At 61.7% G+C, this 16,785-nt stretch overlaps 2 protein-coding genes across 2 annotated transcripts; one reads left to right on the top strand and one right to left on the bottom strand.

Annotated features, from left to right (window-relative positions):
• The first annotated feature begins 3,611 nt into the window (after positions 1-3,611).
• Positions 3,612-10,727, top strand: CLBA1 (clathrin binding box of aftiphilin containing 1). The gene is made up of 6 exons (XM_082647440.1): positions 3,612-3,717; positions 4,031-4,810; positions 5,957-6,102; positions 7,537-7,666; positions 8,682-8,786; positions 9,724-10,727. The coding sequence occupies exons 2-6, from the start codon at positions 4,328-4,330 to the stop codon at positions 9,886-9,888; spliced, it is 1,029 nt and encodes a 342-aa protein (XP_082503566.1). The 5' UTR covers positions 3,612-3,717; positions 4,031-4,327; the 3' UTR covers positions 9,889-10,727.
• Positions 10,728-14,690: 3,963 nt separating this feature from the next.
• On the bottom strand, positions 14,691-15,699 carry CDCA4 (cell division cycle associated 4; the record flags this gene model as incomplete). Its single annotated transcript, XM_082649633.1, has 1 exon — positions 14,691-15,699. The coding sequence occupies one exon, from the start codon at positions 15,697-15,699 to the stop codon at positions 15,025-15,027; it is 675 nt and encodes a 224-aa protein (XP_082505759.1). The 3' UTR covers positions 14,691-15,024.
• Between the last annotated feature and the right edge of the window lie 1,086 nt (positions 15,700-16,785).

Below are 16,785 nucleotides of genomic sequence, written 5' to 3'. Positions count from 1 at the left end.
GAGGGCTGGCCTCACCCGCTGTGCACACCCCTATGTACCAGCGGGGGCCCTGTAGGCCCATTTCATCTCTGGAAGGGTGTGGTCCCTCAGGCAGTGTACCCCACAGATGGCGGACTGCAGCTGTGTAGAGGGAGACTGCCCAGGAGTCAGCCCCCAGGCCAGCCAGGCCTGGCCCTGCCTCCTCCTACCAGTCCCTCCTCCCACCCGTGGGGGCCTTGCAACCCCGGCCTGGCCCCAGGGTCACAGCGCCTGATGGGGAGAAGGCTGCCCGGGTAGGACCTGCGCGGCCCATCTGTGCCTGACCCCTGCCCTCCCTACCGCCCAGCTGAAGCCTGGCCGGGCGCCTGCCGCAGAGCCCTGCGCGGCCAGGAGCTCCTGCCATCACGCTCCACTCCAGCCCGTCCTGAGGTCCCCCTCTGGGGACAGATGCCCCGCTGGCGGAGGCCACAGCAGCTGGGCATGGCTCAGCAATAGCTGCCCCTCAAGAAGCATGGAGACGCGGGCTGACTCACAGCCACCCTTGGCACACACGAGGCCCCGCACCATTTCTGAGGGGCACCCCTGGGGGGGCGGCCTGTGGGGGCTCTGAGTGGCCCGCACTCTCTCCTGCTGGCCCGCACTTGCTCAGCCCCCTCCCTAGGAGCACCGTGCCGGGAGGCTGGTGCCACACCCCAGCCCTGGCCCGGCCCAGCTGGTCCCGGGTCTCAGACTGGGTACCCAGGTGCTGTGGCTGGCAATGCAGTGCACTGCTGGGGACAGGGCGAGGGGCCAGGGCTGCTGGCTGGCGTAGCTCCTTAGGCCCCCCCTCCTCAGCAGAGCCCCAGGCCTGCCCCACCCACCTGGCTGGCTGCCCTCCATGCCGCTCCGGGCAGGCAGGGATGCCCAGAGCATCAATGATTGATGCCTCCTTGCGGCAGCCGCGGCAGCATAAGCAAAAATAGCTCTGCCACTGTCCCTGCCCCAGCCCAGCCCAGCTGGAGGGGCACACAGGCTGGTGGGGGCGCCTGGGTCGCCCTCCACTGCCATCTGCCCTCCCACCCAGTCCTCTGCACAGAGGCGGGGGAAGGGCTCCAGGTCTGCTGCCCCCGGCCGCTAACTGCCTCACTCTCCCCCAAGCTGAGTGCCCACTCCAGGCCTGGGGACCAGCGTCCTCCTTGACTCACTCTAAGGACTCAGGGCTGAGGAGCGGACCAGCTAGGTGCTCCCTGGAGTGAGTGGCCCTCCCCATGGCTCATCAGGTGATGTGCAGAGTTGCTAGGATACCGTGGGGCTCCAGGCGGAGTGGCAGCTGGCCCCTTCTTCCTGAGGCTGTGTCAGGGGAGGCTTGGTGGGGCAATGGCAGAGGAGAAGCTGCCCACACCACCGTTCAGCAGGGCTGGGACGCAGGGCTGGACCGAGGTGTTGACAGACGAGCAGCCTGGGAGGGCCACATGGGCTCTCTCTTCACCACACTGTGCCCAGCCCGCACAGCACCTCGGGAGTCGTGGCTTGTGTCCCCTGCACCCCCACTTTAATAGGGACCTGCCCCCTCTGGCCAGTCTCCCCCAGCACGTGAAGCCTTTCAAACTTCAACAGCTGCCTGCCCTGCCCAGCCACCTGGAGGCCTGGCCCTTGGCTTCTGCCCCACGTCATGCCCAGAGCCCCCAGACGCCAGCCTGAGGAGCCAGGGGCCACCTGTCAGCTCCTTGGGCTTCCCCCACCCACTCCTGCATCCAGGGCACGGCACCCAATGTCGGGGTCACCTCTGCTGCCTCCTCTGAGTCTTGGTTCCCCCAACGCAGCACCTCCTTAGAGGCGTAGCCAGGGGTCAGCCAGGTGTAACCACACTCACACACACACACACACACACACACACACACACACACACAGGCAGTGGCTTAAACCAACTCTCATTTATTCCCTTACAGTTCCGGTGTCGCAAGGCTGCATTCCTCCTGGGGATCTGTTTCAGGACAGGTCGTGCCCTGGCCTTCTTCAGCTTCCGAGGCCACCTGCGCTCCTTGGTTGGTGGCCCTGCATCACTCTGACCTCTGCTTCCGTCCCGCCGTCTTCTCTCTCAGACTCTGACCCTCCCGCCTCCCTCTTGTAAGGACCCTTGTGATGACATCGAACTCAATGGCGTAACCCGGGACCCTCTTCCCATCGTGAGAGGCGTAACTTGATCATGTCTGTAGAGTCCCTACAGGTTCTGGGGATCAGCAGGGGCTCCTGCAGGAGGCTTTATTCACCTACCACACCACATAATGCAGAACAACCCACCCGCAGGCCAGTGTCTTGTCGGGTCACCTCATTCTGTCCCCTGAGGGTCACAGTGCCATCCTCACTCGTCACCGAGGTCCAGACAGTGCATGGGGAGCTGCCGAGGGTCTGGAGAGCAGGCTCCAGCCCCAGCAACACTTCTTACTCAGGCCTTCGTGCCTGGCCGTCAGTTTCCTCACCGGGACATGAAGACAACAGCCCTCCTACCCCTCTCCAGCCCCTGGACTGTAAGGATGGCAAGGACAGTGAATGAGGGGGTCCGAGCAGTGGGTGGACAGCACAGGACCGATCTCCCTGGGTGACGTCGAGGCAGGAGAGAGCCGGTGTCTGGTCACCTTCCTGCAGGGTCACCCCAGTGACTGCCCAGCACTGGGCAGTCTGACTGCATTGCTCCAACACTGCATTGCTGGCCGTTGTGCCCCTCGGGAAGCAGGGGATGGGGCAGATGGCTAAGGTCCGGGGTTCAGAGAACGATCTCATCTGGTAATTTTTAAAATGGAAATTTTCGGTAGCTTAGCTGCGCAGGACCATTGAGAGAGCAGGTGATTCATGCAAACCGGACAGGGCCCAGGGAGGCCCCCAGGAGGTCCCAGGGTGGAGAACTCTGAGCACGAAGGCAGACTGGGGGACCGCGTGTGGTTCAGGGCTTCAGCCAGGGGCCTGATGGCCGCATCTGCGGAGGGCTGATCTAGGCAGATGGGGAAAGGCCAGGAGTGCCTGGGAAAGGAGCTAGCAGGAGGGCAGGGCTAGCCCACGAGCGGCCCTTGCCCTGGGGCATGTGGCAGCAGGAGGGGCTGGTGGTCCATGGCCCAGACTGGCCCTGCCTTGCCTTGGGGCTGGCTGGTGACCAGGCCGAGAATCAGGGCTCTACATGGGACCCGAGAGGGAGGGGGTCGCGCCCCCGCTCCTGCCCGCCAGGAGGCCCACGCTTGGAAGTACTAGCTTCTGGGGATTCAGGGTTTGACAAGACAGATGGCACAGCTACACACATCCCCACTGAGGCGGGGCAGGGGCACGAGAGGGCATCCAGGGCGGCCCGGGTCGGAGGGCTGCAGCTGGCCGCCGGGGCTGGGGGGATGGACGTTGGCGGCAGCACGCGCCTGCTCACTCCCGGCCGCGGGGCGTGTAGGGCGCCCGCTCCACGTTGGGTGGCAGCACGAGGAGTCGTCTAATTAACCAGAGCCTTTTCGCGCGGCGGCTGAAAGGCGCGGGGGTGACGGGTCCCGCCCAGGCGGGGCACAACCGGAGAGTCCGCTCCCTACGCTCACAGAACTTCGCCGGCGCGGGGGCGGGGCCTGGCGCTGCCACGCCCCGCGCGGCGCCGGCGCACTGACGCCAGGGCTGCAGACGACGGAAGCTGGACAGTCGCGCGTCGTTGCCGGGCAACTGTCCAGCGCAGGCCGAGGAGACCCCCCGCAGCCTGCTGCGCCCGCGGGCGGAGGCGGAGACTTGGCCGAGGTGGGTGCGGGCCCGAGCCGGACGCCGGGGCCCCAGCGCGCTCCAAGTCCGCCCCTCGGGAGCCGTAGGCCAGGCCCGATCGTGGTCCTCAGCGGCCACCTCGGACCCCCGCCCGCCCCGCGAGGGGACTACCCGAGCCCCCAACCCAACTCTCGGGGACCCCCGGGCGCCGCCCTCCCTCGGGCGCCCGGACTCTCCCCGGCTCTGCCAGACTGGGCCTCGCAGACCCCTGCCCACGGCGGCCGAGACAGGACCCCGCAGTTCGTCCACCCTCCCAGGCAGTGCTGACCCCCATCACCTGGTTGGTCTCTAGGACACGCCCCTGTGCTGGACCGTTCGCCCAGACGCGTGGAGGAAGAAGCCGGGCAGCGGCTCCGGTCACTTTTGCCTGGGTGACCAGGCTGTGTATGCGGTCTGTGTCCGTTCCGCAGCGACAGTGGACCCACACCAGCCCATCCGTACTCCCGAGGGAGCCGCCGGCAGCTGCTGGGCGGCGGGCGAGCAGGCAACCCCGTCGGGCCCTGTCCAGCCCCGGGCAGCTCCCGCACAGCGGTGTGGATGTCTCCTGAGCATCTTCCCATCGCGTCTATGCGGGCTTGGCGGCACCAACATGCAAGGCCAGCGGGAGCTGGGGGGAGCACCTGGCCACGTGCCCCCTCTCTGCGCGTTTCTGAGTGACCTCGCAGAGCAAGCAGGCGGGGTTTCCTTCTGCCGGGTTTCTGAATACAGCGGTGCAGGCTCGGCACCTGGGACACAGGGCGGTGACGCTGTGGGGTGGGCGAGTCCCCGCTCCCTTCTTCCCCCGCCCGATGGGGATGGGGAAGCCAGGATCTCTGGGCGCAGCGGAGAGGGCTTGTCTGCCTCCGCCAGGGGTCCAGACCTAGGGGAACACAGCGGTGCCTGGGGAGAGTTTGAAGGCTTTCGGGAATCCTCAGCCAGGTCTGAACAATTCTCTCAGTCCTTTGAGCTCCCGGAGAGGCCCACAGAACCTCAGCCGACGAGAACCATTTCTGCCCAAAAGGAGCCTGGTTCTCACCAGTCTCACCAGGGTGGACCTGGGGTGACAGGAACCAGCGCCATCACACCTTCTGAGGTATTTCTAAAGTATTCGTCTTTGCCATGTTGCACGGGAAGTGTTTCCTGTGCTTTGGTGGGCTGGCCAGGGAGGGGGTCTGCTTCTCTCCGGGCTTCATCCCACCCCCACTTTCCTTTCCCTCCACCTTCCTAAGGGGAGCGTCTGGCCACTCTCCATCAACCAGGCTGTGTTTTCCTGGCCCGTTTAGGGCACGTGGTGAAAGAGCATTTCTTTCATCTGAGTTGTCAATCTACTTATTTAGAAAACCTCACCAAGAGTCACATTTCAGTGTGCATGCACTGACCGGGCACTGGGGGTGGCCTGGAGAGCCCAGGACTCGCCCCCTTGCTCCGTGCACCTTCCTGCCCTGACCTCCAGGGTTTCCCTTCAGTGTGACTGCCTCTCATCTTCCTCTTTCTCTGCCTTCTCTTCCCAAATGGTTTACCCCAAACACCAAAAGTGAAACGGAGAAGGGAGGAAAGGATTTGCTGGTTCTAAGGATGGTCCGTTTGTTTTCTAAACCAGGACCTCTGACAAGATCCACTCTTCGTACATACAGTTAGCTCTGCTTTAATGCTTGTTTTGAAGGCAGGACTGTCTTCCAATGCGATTACTGTATCGGGGAACAATTGAAGCATAATGTGAACTTTGCAGGAAACCCCAGGTGAATGCAGAAAACCACACCTGCTGAACTGAGGCCCATGTGAATATGCACCATGCACACGCCCACCTCTCCCAGCCACCTCGGTCTACCAACACCCACCCAGACATCAGACAACCCACCTTCCAGCACTTCACACTAATTCACAACCTGCAAACCTCTTTTCCGGGAAGGGCCATGTTTATTGTAATAGGAATGGATTTCTCAACCAATTAACATGTGGGAAACAGTGCTCACATTTTCATTGTGTGCATATCTTTTTTCCATGTGTCACTGATGAAGTTTATGACTACTGTGCCCTAATCACACTTTTCCACACACACTGGTTTCCATTGCACGATGCACAGTGCAGTGATTTGCAAGAACGAACATGTCATGTTTCAGTAGCAGCAACGGTATATAATCATTTACAAATTTCATTTGTACCGAAATTATATATTTGGAATAAGGTGACATGATGTGTGTATTTCTCCTACTTTTGGTATGCTTTTCTTGTTTTTCAGCCTATTGTCAGCTATGAGAAGATTTTTAGGTTCGCTTTTCAAGAAGTACCAGGTCCACAGGCAACTGAAGATGTTTCCACCTTAGACCATTTCTTAGAAACAGGCAATGAAGAAAAACTTGGCCTTGAATCTGTGCATAAACTGTGGTAATGAACTTGGATTGGCGCTCACATGTCTTCTGGCAGCTCTGCATTTATGCCTTTGGTTGATATGGTGGACGCATGGGGTCTTCTGTTTTTACCTCTATAGAGGGCTTCGTCCCTCCCGAGGTTCCACCACCTGTGGTCCAAGGGTCGAAGGACCGGGTGGCACAGGTGCAGCAGCTCCTCCTTTTGGAGCCATGTCCAGCCCTTCCCCCACCCCCCACCAGCTCACCCGGAGCAAAGTGGGCCAGGGAGTGCCAGCTCCTCGGGTCTTGGTGAGAGTGCTGGGGGTGAGGGAGGGGCCAGTGGGCTTGGGTGGTGGGCACAGGGGCTCCTGGGGGACTGGACCGAGTGACCCTTAGTGCCCTGGAGACACCCCAGTGCCCTGGAGACATTCTAGGCCCACCGCAGGGTCAGCCCACCGGTGCTCCTGGGGCTGCCAGCAAGGCTGACACTCCCAGTAAAGGTCCCTAAGGGAGATCACAGAGGCACTTGTTGTGGACGGCCATTTTCTTAGACACTCTTTCACTGAGCACTGAGCAAAAAACCAGTTTAGCTCGAGTGGATAAAATATAGGCTGAGCAGCCTGGGACCTGCTGGACCCAGGCCCCAGAGGGAGGAGGTGGAGGTGTGTGGGAGCTAGCTTCCCTGGTCCCTGCGCGCTGCCGGGCAGGCGGGCAGGTGGAGACATTGTCAGACAGCTCTGCAGGTGGGCTCTCCTAGGCTCTGGCCGGGGTCCGAGCTGGGGTCCCAGCCAGCGCCTGCCCAGAGCACTCTCCCCCCACCCCAGCAGAGGCCTGGGGACCAGAGCCAGAGCCTGGATGACCAGGACAGCCCAGGTGGCTGGTGTGCCCTCTGGGCATGCTGCTTCCCCAGGTCGTGGTCCAGGGCAGAAGGCGGGCCGTGTGATCCTGGGGCACCCACAGGCACTGGTGGTCCTGCGTGTCGGGACCGGGCTGGGCTGGACGCTGTGGTGACACAGAGGGTCAGGGTTACTCTGGGGTGGTCTGGAAGCGACTCGGCACTTGGCGAGTCTGTCCCCCTGTAGCCATTTGCGCGCCTGCCCGTGCCTTCTCTCCTGGAGGCCAGGCTGAGCAGCAGGGCGGGGCCCCGGCACACACTCGTGTTCATCCCTCTCGGCATCTGCTCCTCTCGGTTTCTGGACATCTCTGTGGTACCTGGCGTGGCTCTAGGCACCTGAGATCATCAGGAAACAAGACTGCGGGGCTTCTGCCCTCGGAGGAGACACGAGGTGGTGAAATTGGTCATTCAGGCCAGGGCTGTGCTGGGCGCCTGCAGGGCAGTAGGCGCTTGCGTGAACGCGCAAAGCGGCGAGAAGCCGGGCTCCTGTGGTCAGCTCTGAAGGGCCAGGCGCCCTCTCTGCCTCCCGTCTGAAGCCCTCCGGGCTACTTTGTAACTAATGCCGCTCCTTCCCAGTTCCGAACCCAGAAAACTCTGGAGAGCTCTTCAGAGCTCCAGGACCGTGACGACTTCCCGAGGCCTCTGGAGCGAGTCCCGTTGCCGGGAAAACTTCCTTCTTGTTCTCGGAATAGATGCTGCTCAGAAGGTGAAATGACCTGGGTGGAGGTGGGCTCCTGGGGGCTGGCAGGACTGCGAGCATCTCTGCCAGCCACCCTGTGCGCCGCTCCTGGACGGGGCGGGAGGTGGGGCGCGCGGCGCGCACATGCAACTGGGACGCTGCCATCTCAAGGCGGGAAGGGTGAGCCAGGGCGCCCTCCTCTGGCTCCGGCAGCTCCTCGACGGGCCATCAGGCGCAGCCCTGCCCTCGGCGCCTGGTGAAGGAGGTGCCCTGGCAGCGCGGTGATGTAGTGGTGCACTCTGCCGGGGGCCGCAGGGCGCAGCCACCCCACAGGTGCTGCTGGAGGCGGTGGGCTTGGCGCCCGGGGCTCTGGCGGGACCGGGTCACTGTGAAGCCCGCGGGCGGGGGGTGCAGGGGAGGTGTGGGGTCTGCCGTCAGGCGGGCCCTGAGGTGGGAGCCAGCCAAGCCGGAGCAGAGCGGTGGCGGGGGACGCGCTCAGGAAGGCCCCGGCCAGAGGCCACGTGTCTCACCGAGCGCCAACTCACAGCTACTTACACGCCGTAGGGCTCATGAGTCATCAAAGAAATGCAAATTGTAAGGATGGTCGTCTTTCAGGCATCAAGCTGGCAAAGATCTTTTTCCATTTTTTAAGTATTATGGAAATTTTCAAAAGTGGAAAACACAGAAGGGGCTGGCAGGCAGGCCCCGGTGAACACGGGGCACAGGAATGGTGGCCGTGGCCACACTGGCCAGGAGGGGGCCTGCGGGGCTGGACAGTGACCCGGCTGGTGAGTCTCTGTGGGAGGAAAACAGTGGGGGGAGGGGGGCAGGAGAGGCGGCGAGGACCTCGGTTGAGAAGGGCACCGCGGTCCTTGGCCTGAGGGCCACGTGAGCCGGGGTGGGCGGCTGGCAGCCCCCAGCGGAGCCTGAGTCGGGGCCACGTTGCCATTTTACAGGGAGACGTGCCGGAGGGCCCAGGTGAAAAAGAGAAAACGACCTTTTAATCTGCCTTCCTTCTGCTGACACTGGTTTACTTCTTCAGAGCCCTTCGGAGGGCCCGGGACGCACTCTGGGAGACCCTGGCCTCCACGAGCCTGAAGAGCTCGGCTTCCGCCTGCACCGCTGCAGAGCCCTGATCCAGACCAAGGTGAGAGCCCGGGACGCCTGGGGCCTGGGTCTCGGGTTCCAGTCGCTTCTATCCTTTAACTCTCATGGGCTCGTAAGAGTCAGAGGGGCGGCAGGCGGCCTCCGTCCTGCCGCTCCTCTGGAGGAAAAGCCTCTTCCGGGAACAGGGTCTCCCGCCCACCCTGGGACCACGTGTCGGGGTGCGCGGTTAGCAGCCCAGCTCCCGCGGGGCGCGAGCTCAGCCTGGAGAGGCGCGTCCCCACCCCCGCGCCCCAGGACCCCGTGCTGCCCCGGATGTGGAGCTGGCTCTGAGCGCCCCCCTCCCCCAGGGAGAAGGCGGGGCGGCACCGGGTGGAGTGCGGGGTGCCACGCAGGGGGCGCCGAGGCCAAGGGCCTGATCCGGAGCTGGGGCGGCAGGAGGGCGTGGAGGGAGCGGCGCGCGGAGACGGGGCTCTCCGCGGGAGCCGGCTCCGATGTGAGTTGGCGCCGCCCGGCTGGCGGGAGACGGGCACAGGGGCCACCCCTCTGCCCTGTGAAACCGCGGGGCAGGAGGCGGAACCTTCTAGAGGCACGTGGCTGGAACCGTCTTAGAGCATCAAGACAGAAACGTCCCCAGCAAGCCCCCCACCCCCACCCCGGTCAGCCCCAGCGGCGACCGCCGCGGCGCGGTTCGTTGGGAATGTCCCTGGGGCCACCGGCCGGGTGGGAGGAGGACGAGGAGAGCGACAGGGGCCCGGGGCCCAGCGTGCCCTCCTCACGGTGCAGTCCCGTTTGCTCCGGGTGAAGCTGTGGCTTCTGTCCCCGCGCGCCTCTGTGGTGGCAGCGCGTGGGGAGGGGCGCAAGATGAGGGTAAGGAGACGCCGCCAGAGACGGGCGAGGGCCCCGGGCAGGCGCGGGCGGCCGGGGGCGTCTCTGGGGGCGCGCGTGCTCTCCCCGACCTGTCCCTCCTTTCTTGCCAGCTCCCAGGGACGCCAGGCGGCAGACAGGGCAGCCTGATCACGTACAGCCTCTTCCTCAAGACCCCCATACACGGAAATGAGCAATACACCACAATTCCAAGGAAAAAGAAGATTTTCAGTCCTCGTAACCTAAAAATGGCATTGTTTAACAGTGACGTTTGCTAAAGCGCGAGGACTTTGTGTCTTGATGAGGGATTTTACGGTTTCTTACCGGTTTGGTTTGGTACTGGAAACCAGAGCTATTTCGTGGAGGGGTGTCCTGTATCAGGGCTGACGCTTTGATGGGGGGTGTGTCCCTCGGCAGAGCCAGTCACCAGGAAGGGGGCACCCGGGACCCCAGGAGCCCCACCCCAGCCTGGCTCCAGGGACCCCCCCCCCGGGAAGGTGTTGCCAGCCGCTGGGGGCACCTGTGAGGGACCCCAGGCCTGGCTGCCTGAGCCATGCTGCCTGGGACCCCAGGGTGGCTTCACGTGTGGCTGGAACTGTCACTGGGAGCAGCCGTTCAGGGACCCGGTAGGCCCTGCGTGCGTTGCTGCCACACTGGCCCCTGGCCTGGGTGTCCACGTGGCAGGGCACGCGCAGGGGTAGGTGCTGTTCCCGCAAAGCGAGTGTGCTCGCCTGCCCGGTGCCTGGGTGCGTATCCAGTGGTGATGTCTGCCTGCGGGCAGGCGAGCCATCCTGTATCAGCTGAGGGAACCTCTTATGACCGCAGAGCCCAGCAGTCGGCACTGCCTTTCGTAAAATTTTATTAAATAACAACAACAGCCTGGGGCTTCCCTGGTGGCGCAGTGGTTGAGAGTCCGCCTGCCGATGCAGGGGACACGGGTTCGTGCCCCGGTCTGGGAAGATCCCACATGCCGCGGAGCGGCTGGGCCCGTGAGCCGTGGCCGCTGAGCCTGCGCGTCCGGAGTCTGTGCTCCGCAACGGGAGAGGCCACAACAGCGAGAGGCCCGCGTACCACAAAACAAAGAAACAAACAAACAAAAATAAATAAATAAATAACAACAGCCTGGACAAGCTGTGTTCTTGCTGAATCACCGGCTCTGTGGGGACCTGGTGCTGGAAACCCCGGCAGGCGGCCCTTCCAGCCCCTCAGGGAGGCCTGGGGATTGAAGGCTGGTGGGGCCCGGCACACGCACGGCAGGACCCCGGCATCACTGTCCCTCCAAGGCCACTGTCGAGTCTGGGACACCACAGCCGGGGGCAGCCTCAGACGCCAACTCCATCGATGGAGGTGTCAGATCCAGACAGAGGCCAAGTGGGGTCACAGTGACCAGCAGATGCCACCTGTCACATGGGAGAAGGAGGCGGCTGGCTGTCACCCGCACCCCAGCACCCTCGGCCACTCCACAGACCACCTGTGGATCTGAGGCTTATGTTAAGAGGTAACAGATTTTGGGGGCTGTATGTTTGGGAAACCTGCCTAATTTCTCAGCCGGAAAGAGGTGGGAGTTTGGAAACTGCTTTCTGCCACGCTGCTTCCGCCAAAGGGGAGCATCCACTCGGGGTCTCCCAGGACCCCTCCAGCAGAGGTCGCCTGAGCCGTGCCATCATTTCCTAGCCTTTGGTTAAAGTTAGACGTGACAACCCAAAATACGCCATTGTGCTTCCCCCCCAGATTCAAATTCCGATGCTGTCATTTCACTGTCCTCACAGCTGCCCTCCCTGCCCCCTGGCTGCAAGCCGAGCTCTCCCCCCCCCTCGCTGGCCGTGTCCAGCTGGGTCTCCAGCCGCTCCTCACACAAGTCCCAGACTCCACAGGCCCCAAAGCCAAACTTCCCCCCGACCCCGCTCTGCTCTTCCGCCACCCACCCGCTCCTCAAGCCGGAAACCACTGCTCCCCCCCCTCACTCTAACCAAACACCGTCTAATCAAACACCACGTCTACCTCTGATTCTGTGTCCTCGTGTCCAGCCCATCTGCTGGAGGAGGGGACTCCTTGAGTTGGGAGAGACAGGCTGGCACACGGTTAAGTGCTGACTGGTCACCTGATTCAGATGTATAGGGTGTAAGAGGCGGTCACTCTTACCCTGAGCAGAGCAAGCCCAGTCAGCTACCCAACCATGGTTTAAAATAAACACGGTGTGGACTACAAAGAAATCTAAAATACTTACTGAAATCAGGCAACAGAAGAGGCCCACAGCCGCTCTCATCACCGCAGCGGCGACAGAGGAGACTTTCAGCTCCACGCTGGGCCAGCAGAGTCCAGTCCTGAGCAGCCCCAGCGGCGGGCAGGTCTGGACCCATCCTCCAGCCCGGGTGTGAGGGGGAGAGCTGCAAGAAATCCCCCCGGAGCAGAAGGCAGCTCTCTCAGAAGTCGGAGGGGGTCGGAAAGCAGAGAGAAAGCCCCTCTGGCAGGCACTCTGGGGTTTCTGCCACCAAGTCGCAATCAGCATCACAGAGGTGGGTTCAGAGACATAGGCCTGGAGAAAGCTTGGCCACTGTGTAAAAAGGAGCCTGGCTTCCTTGAGAAGGAGTCCTGAGTGACCACACAGACGGGAGCCCAGAGAGGCCCAGGGACCCCGTGTTGGAGTCTGCCAGCCCAGGAACCAGCCACGTGGGGGAGGAAGCAACAGACAGCCAGGAGGACACGTGATAATATTTATTCTAAAAATGAATGACAAGGAAAATACAACATCAAGATATGGAGGGAGGCAACGCCAGCAGTGCTTAGAGTGGAATCCGTAACTCCAGAAGGTAACAGAACTGGGATTGATCACTGCCCGACACATCTCAGTACTTCAACCTGCATCGCCTACGAGCTTTTTAATCACCTTCTCGTGTGATAATCTCTAATCATGTACTGCCCATAAAGATAACTCGACTGTTTATTAGCGACGGTTCAGAAGTTTCAGTGTGAGGACTTGCCACTGGCCAAGGCTTGTACCTTGAACTGTCCTCAGGGCTGGGAACCCCTCCAGAGTCTTTCCTTTCGAGGGCCGGCCCCTCCCTCCACGTGCTCCCGGGACATGGAGGTGGGGCGGCGGAGGCGCTGGCCAGAGCTCAGCTGTGCTCAGAAGCAACTGCGAACACGCAGCGTAACTCGCTCCCCACAAACCCAGCTTCCCTACCCGGAGCCCAGGACCAGCCCAGGAGAGGTGGTGGGGTGAAGGCAGCAGCCTTCCTTTTGCAGTTTACAAACACGTGACCACCCGCACACGGGAGTTTAAAGCCCCACCCCACCCCACACTTCCATATTCAATTCAAATCCATCGTCAGTAACTGGCCACCTGCCTCCGCTCCTCTCTGGAGAAAGTCTGATGCTTCCAGGGGAATCGGTGTCCAGCAGGGCCCCACCTGGCCCTGCCCGGGACGTCTAGGCCAAGGGAGCTGCCGAAATGAGAGTGCGTGGCTGGGAAGGAACCCGAAGAGCAAAGGGAGGAAGGAGGGGTCCCTACAGGGGCAGAGAGGAGGCTGGGTCTCAGCCTCTCAGGGGAGGGGGACCTGGTTATAGGCGCTGTCCGCTCCCCACCCTGAGCCCTGTTTGTGTCCTGCTGCGGAAGGCTGCCAGATAAGACACCGTAGCTGCCCGGAAACTGAGCAGATGTTTTAAGAAGGTGGAAATGCCATGAAGACACAAAATACCGCTACAGGTTTGTTGCTTAAAAAACACACACTTAAGCTACTTCCCACAAGGAAATCCTTTCAAACGCGGAAGGAAGCCACCCCTGGATGCTGAGAGCCACAGCCCGCCTCTCACCCACAGCCTCCTGGCCGGGCTGGGCTCCCACCTCGGCCCAGTCCAAGGCGCTGTCCCTCACCTGGCTTCTGCCGCAAGAGCTGGGGTGGGGAGAGTTGCCTCAGAGCCCTGCGAGGTCAGGTGATGAAGACGTCCCACAGCCTGCCTGCCAACAAACCCACGTGGAAGCTCTTCGCAACCCCACGGTCTGCCTTAGGTAGCCTGGCTGAGCTCAACTGGGGCAAAAAGACCGACTCGAGGACCACAGCATGGTAGGTAACTGACAGCACATTTCCACTTTGTTGGGTACTTTTTAATAAAATGAGGTGCACACCACTGATACTAAGAATGGCATATGCGCAAACGAAAACAACCCTTTTTGGCTAAGGGCTGCAGAAGGAAGAAAAAGCACGAGAAACGGGAAACGAGGGGTGGGCGTGCGGAGAGAATACAGTCTCACTTGTAAACAAGTGAAAAAGATCTAAAAGTCGCGGGCGGTCTCGGTGCCTGGGGCAGGGGCACAGGGCACACACACCACCCAGCCAACCCCACCGTCAACGACCCTCAAGATCGAGGGCCCACAGATGACATGTGTACAGACTTCTTTAACCCTAGACTTAAATTTATGCCACCATTCTCCAATCCAGTGGTGCATGGACACGCGCCTTCCCCAAACATGCTGGCGCACGCGCCCAGCTGACACGGGTCGGGCAGCCCGGCCAGGCAGGGGCACGCGGAGGGCAGCAGCTTTGGGAGGAAGGTCAGCTGTGCTGGGAACCCGCGCAGGAGGGGTCCCGAGTCTCAGACCCTCTGGAGGCACCGCCCAAGACACCTCAGGGCACGCATGATCCCCACGCAGACCGTACTTGACCGTCGGCTCTCAAGACACTTATACATAAATAGGCATAAATAAAACCCTCTAACAGAGATGTGTCTCGCACAGCAGATCTGGTGAAGGCACCGCCGTGCAAGGCCTTCAACTCTGACCTCGCTCTGACCGCACCAGCGCGTACGGGCAAGGCTCACACCCGAGTCGAAAGCGGGAATCACAATGTGTGGACACTGCAGACTCAGGGCAGTGGCGCTTGTTGGAAAAAGAACAGTGTGTGTTAAACCTCAAAAAAATGAAATACACCAACGGCAACTGTTTAGGTTATAAAAGTTTCTAATGTAGCAGCAGAGGATGTTTATAGAAAAAATATATTTTTAAGAAAATAGCTAAAAAAATCTAAAGTGATAAAAGTATAAAAAGTTCAAAAATATATCTTAAGACAAAATATTGCCCAAAACGTATAAAACTTAATTTTAGAAAATTCCCCTATCTAAAGTAGAATGAGGCTGGATGCGGAAGGGGGCTGGCATCCTCCAGCGGGGCTGTAGCAGGACACAGACGAAGGCCCAGGGCGGCCGCGATGACCGGCCTGCGGGAAAGCAGCCCAGCCCTGGAAGGGAGGGAGAGAGGAGGGGAGCGGGCGGACCGGATGCTGTTCTGGGCCGGTCTCCTAATCGCAGACAAACCAGAGGCCAGCCCCAGCTGCAGGGCAGCGGGCACCCACACCCCCAGCGCGCCGGCTGTTTTCGTGGGCCTCACAAACACATCTGCTGTGTGCCGCGGCCGCGGCTCAGGTCTCCACCAGGATCTCCACCACGTGGTCCAGCTCGCCCAGGTCCGACTTGCAGCCGGCGCTGGGGGGCGGGGCGGCCGTGGAGGCGAAGGCCTCCAGCCCGTCCTGGCCCGACTTGGCACCGCCCACCATGCCGGTCAGCACAGCGTCCAGGTCGTAGTAGGAGCCATCCACGTCGGAAAACAGCTCCTCCACCGCACCGGGGCTTTGACTCTCCAGTGTTTCAAATATCTGATCGAGCGACTTGTGAAAGCTTCCTCTGTTTTCTCGAGGACCGTCCCCGTCCCAAACGCCACCAGGAGGGACCCCGGGAGCCTGTGCTGCTGGGACCACTTGGAGCTCAGAGGCCGTGTCTCCAGGGTCAGGGGCCGGGCGCGCCCCCTCGCGCGCTGAGCGGCACAGGATCTCCGTGGACACCAGGCGGTCGCGCGACGCCCGCCCCGCAGTCTGGGGCACCGGCACGCACCAGCTCCCGTCCTGGGTCATCTCCTCTTGAATCTGCCGGACCGTGTTGGCGATGAGGACCGAACGGCACAGGTTGGGCTCCACCAGCATGTGGCACAGCTGGAGCTTGACCAGTGACATGTCCAGGAGCGACTGGCGCTGCAGACTGTACGCAGGCGCGGCCTCCTCGTCCTCCGCGCACTTCCTCTTCAGCCCTCGCGCAAACATCGTGCCCTGCGGAAACCGAGAAAGATGCCGTTGAGCCCACTTCAGGGTCCCTGCAGACTCTGCCCCAGGTTCAGTCTCAACATCAGGGGTGATCCACGCAGACAGGGGCACGGGCCGGGGCAGAGGGGCAACTCCAGGCGGCTGCAGCCCCTGCGCCCCTCTAGCTCAAGCCCAGCCACAGAGACCCTGTGAAGGTTGTTCTAGACGCCACCTCTAAACCACAGCGCAACCGTCTCCATCAGAAAAGATAAATGGGGCTTCCCTGGCGGCGCAGCGGTTAAGAATCTGCCTGCCAGTGCAGGAGACAGGGGTTTGAGCCCTGGTCCGGGAAGATCCCACATGCAGTGGAGATGCTAAGCCCGTGTGCCACAACTACTGAGCCTGCGCTGTAGAGCCCGCGAGCCACAACTACTGAAGCCCACGGGCCCTAGAGCCCGTGCTCTGCAACGAGAAGCCACTGCAATGAGAAGCCCGCGCACCGCAACGAAGAGTAGCCCCCGCTCACCGCAACTAGAGAAAGCCCACGCGCAGCAACGAAGACCCAACGCAGCCAAAATAAATTTAAAAAAAAAGATAAATGGACCAAAAATAGGATAAATGCATCTTAAAGAACTCAGCTGAACGGGAACACCAAATTTCCGAGTGCTGGCGCCCTGGGAGGGAGGAGTTTGGGCACAGCACGGGGGCCGCGGGCAGGACGGGGCCTCGCGGTTGCTGGCGGGCTGAGTGATGCGCAGCCGGCTGACTGAGGGTCCCGGCCACCAACAGCCATTCCTGCACAGCAGGCGCAGGCTTCTCAGTGCTTTCACCAGCAGGGGGCCCCCACGCATGCCGCACAGCCCCTCTGAAAAGCTGTGCCCCGGAAGTTTCAGGGGAGATGTCGGACCTGCAGGGAGCCCCCGGGGCACTGGCGGAGCAAGCCGGGACGAGTGCTCTCCCTGCAAGGACAGGCTCTGCCAGGCTGGGCTCTGCTCGCTCTTTTAGGCCACCAGCCCCCCTTCCAACTCCCCCCCACCTCTGTGTCTGGAAGGCCCAGGCCCAGGGGCAGGGTCCTCACCAGGGCTTGGGGCAGCCTACATCCACCCA

This window comes from Grampus griseus (assembly GCF_964374135.1).
Source record: "Grampus griseus genome assembly, chromosome: 2".
In the NCBI taxonomy this organism is placed as follows: Eukaryota; Metazoa; Chordata; class Mammalia; order Artiodactyla; family Delphinidae; genus Grampus; species Grampus griseus.
This window is presented reverse-complemented; position numbering and strand designations above follow the sequence as displayed.

What these genes read in the sequence shown, in the direction of transcription:
- CLBA1 (XM_082647440.1), top strand. Translation starts at nt 4,328, where the DNA reads ATGCAAGGCCAGCGGGAGCTGGGGGGAGCACCTGGCCACGTGCCCCCT. An exon ending in GCGCCATCACACCTTCTGAG is followed by an intron (nt 4,811 to 5,956) that starts GTATTTCTAAAG and finishes CTTGTTTTTCAG; the next exon opens with CCTATTGTCAGCTATGAGAA. An exon ending in GAATCTGTGCATAAACTGTG is followed by an intron (nt 6,103 to 7,536) that starts GTAATGAACTTG and finishes GCTCCTTCCCAG; the next exon opens with TTCCGAACCCAGAAAACTCT.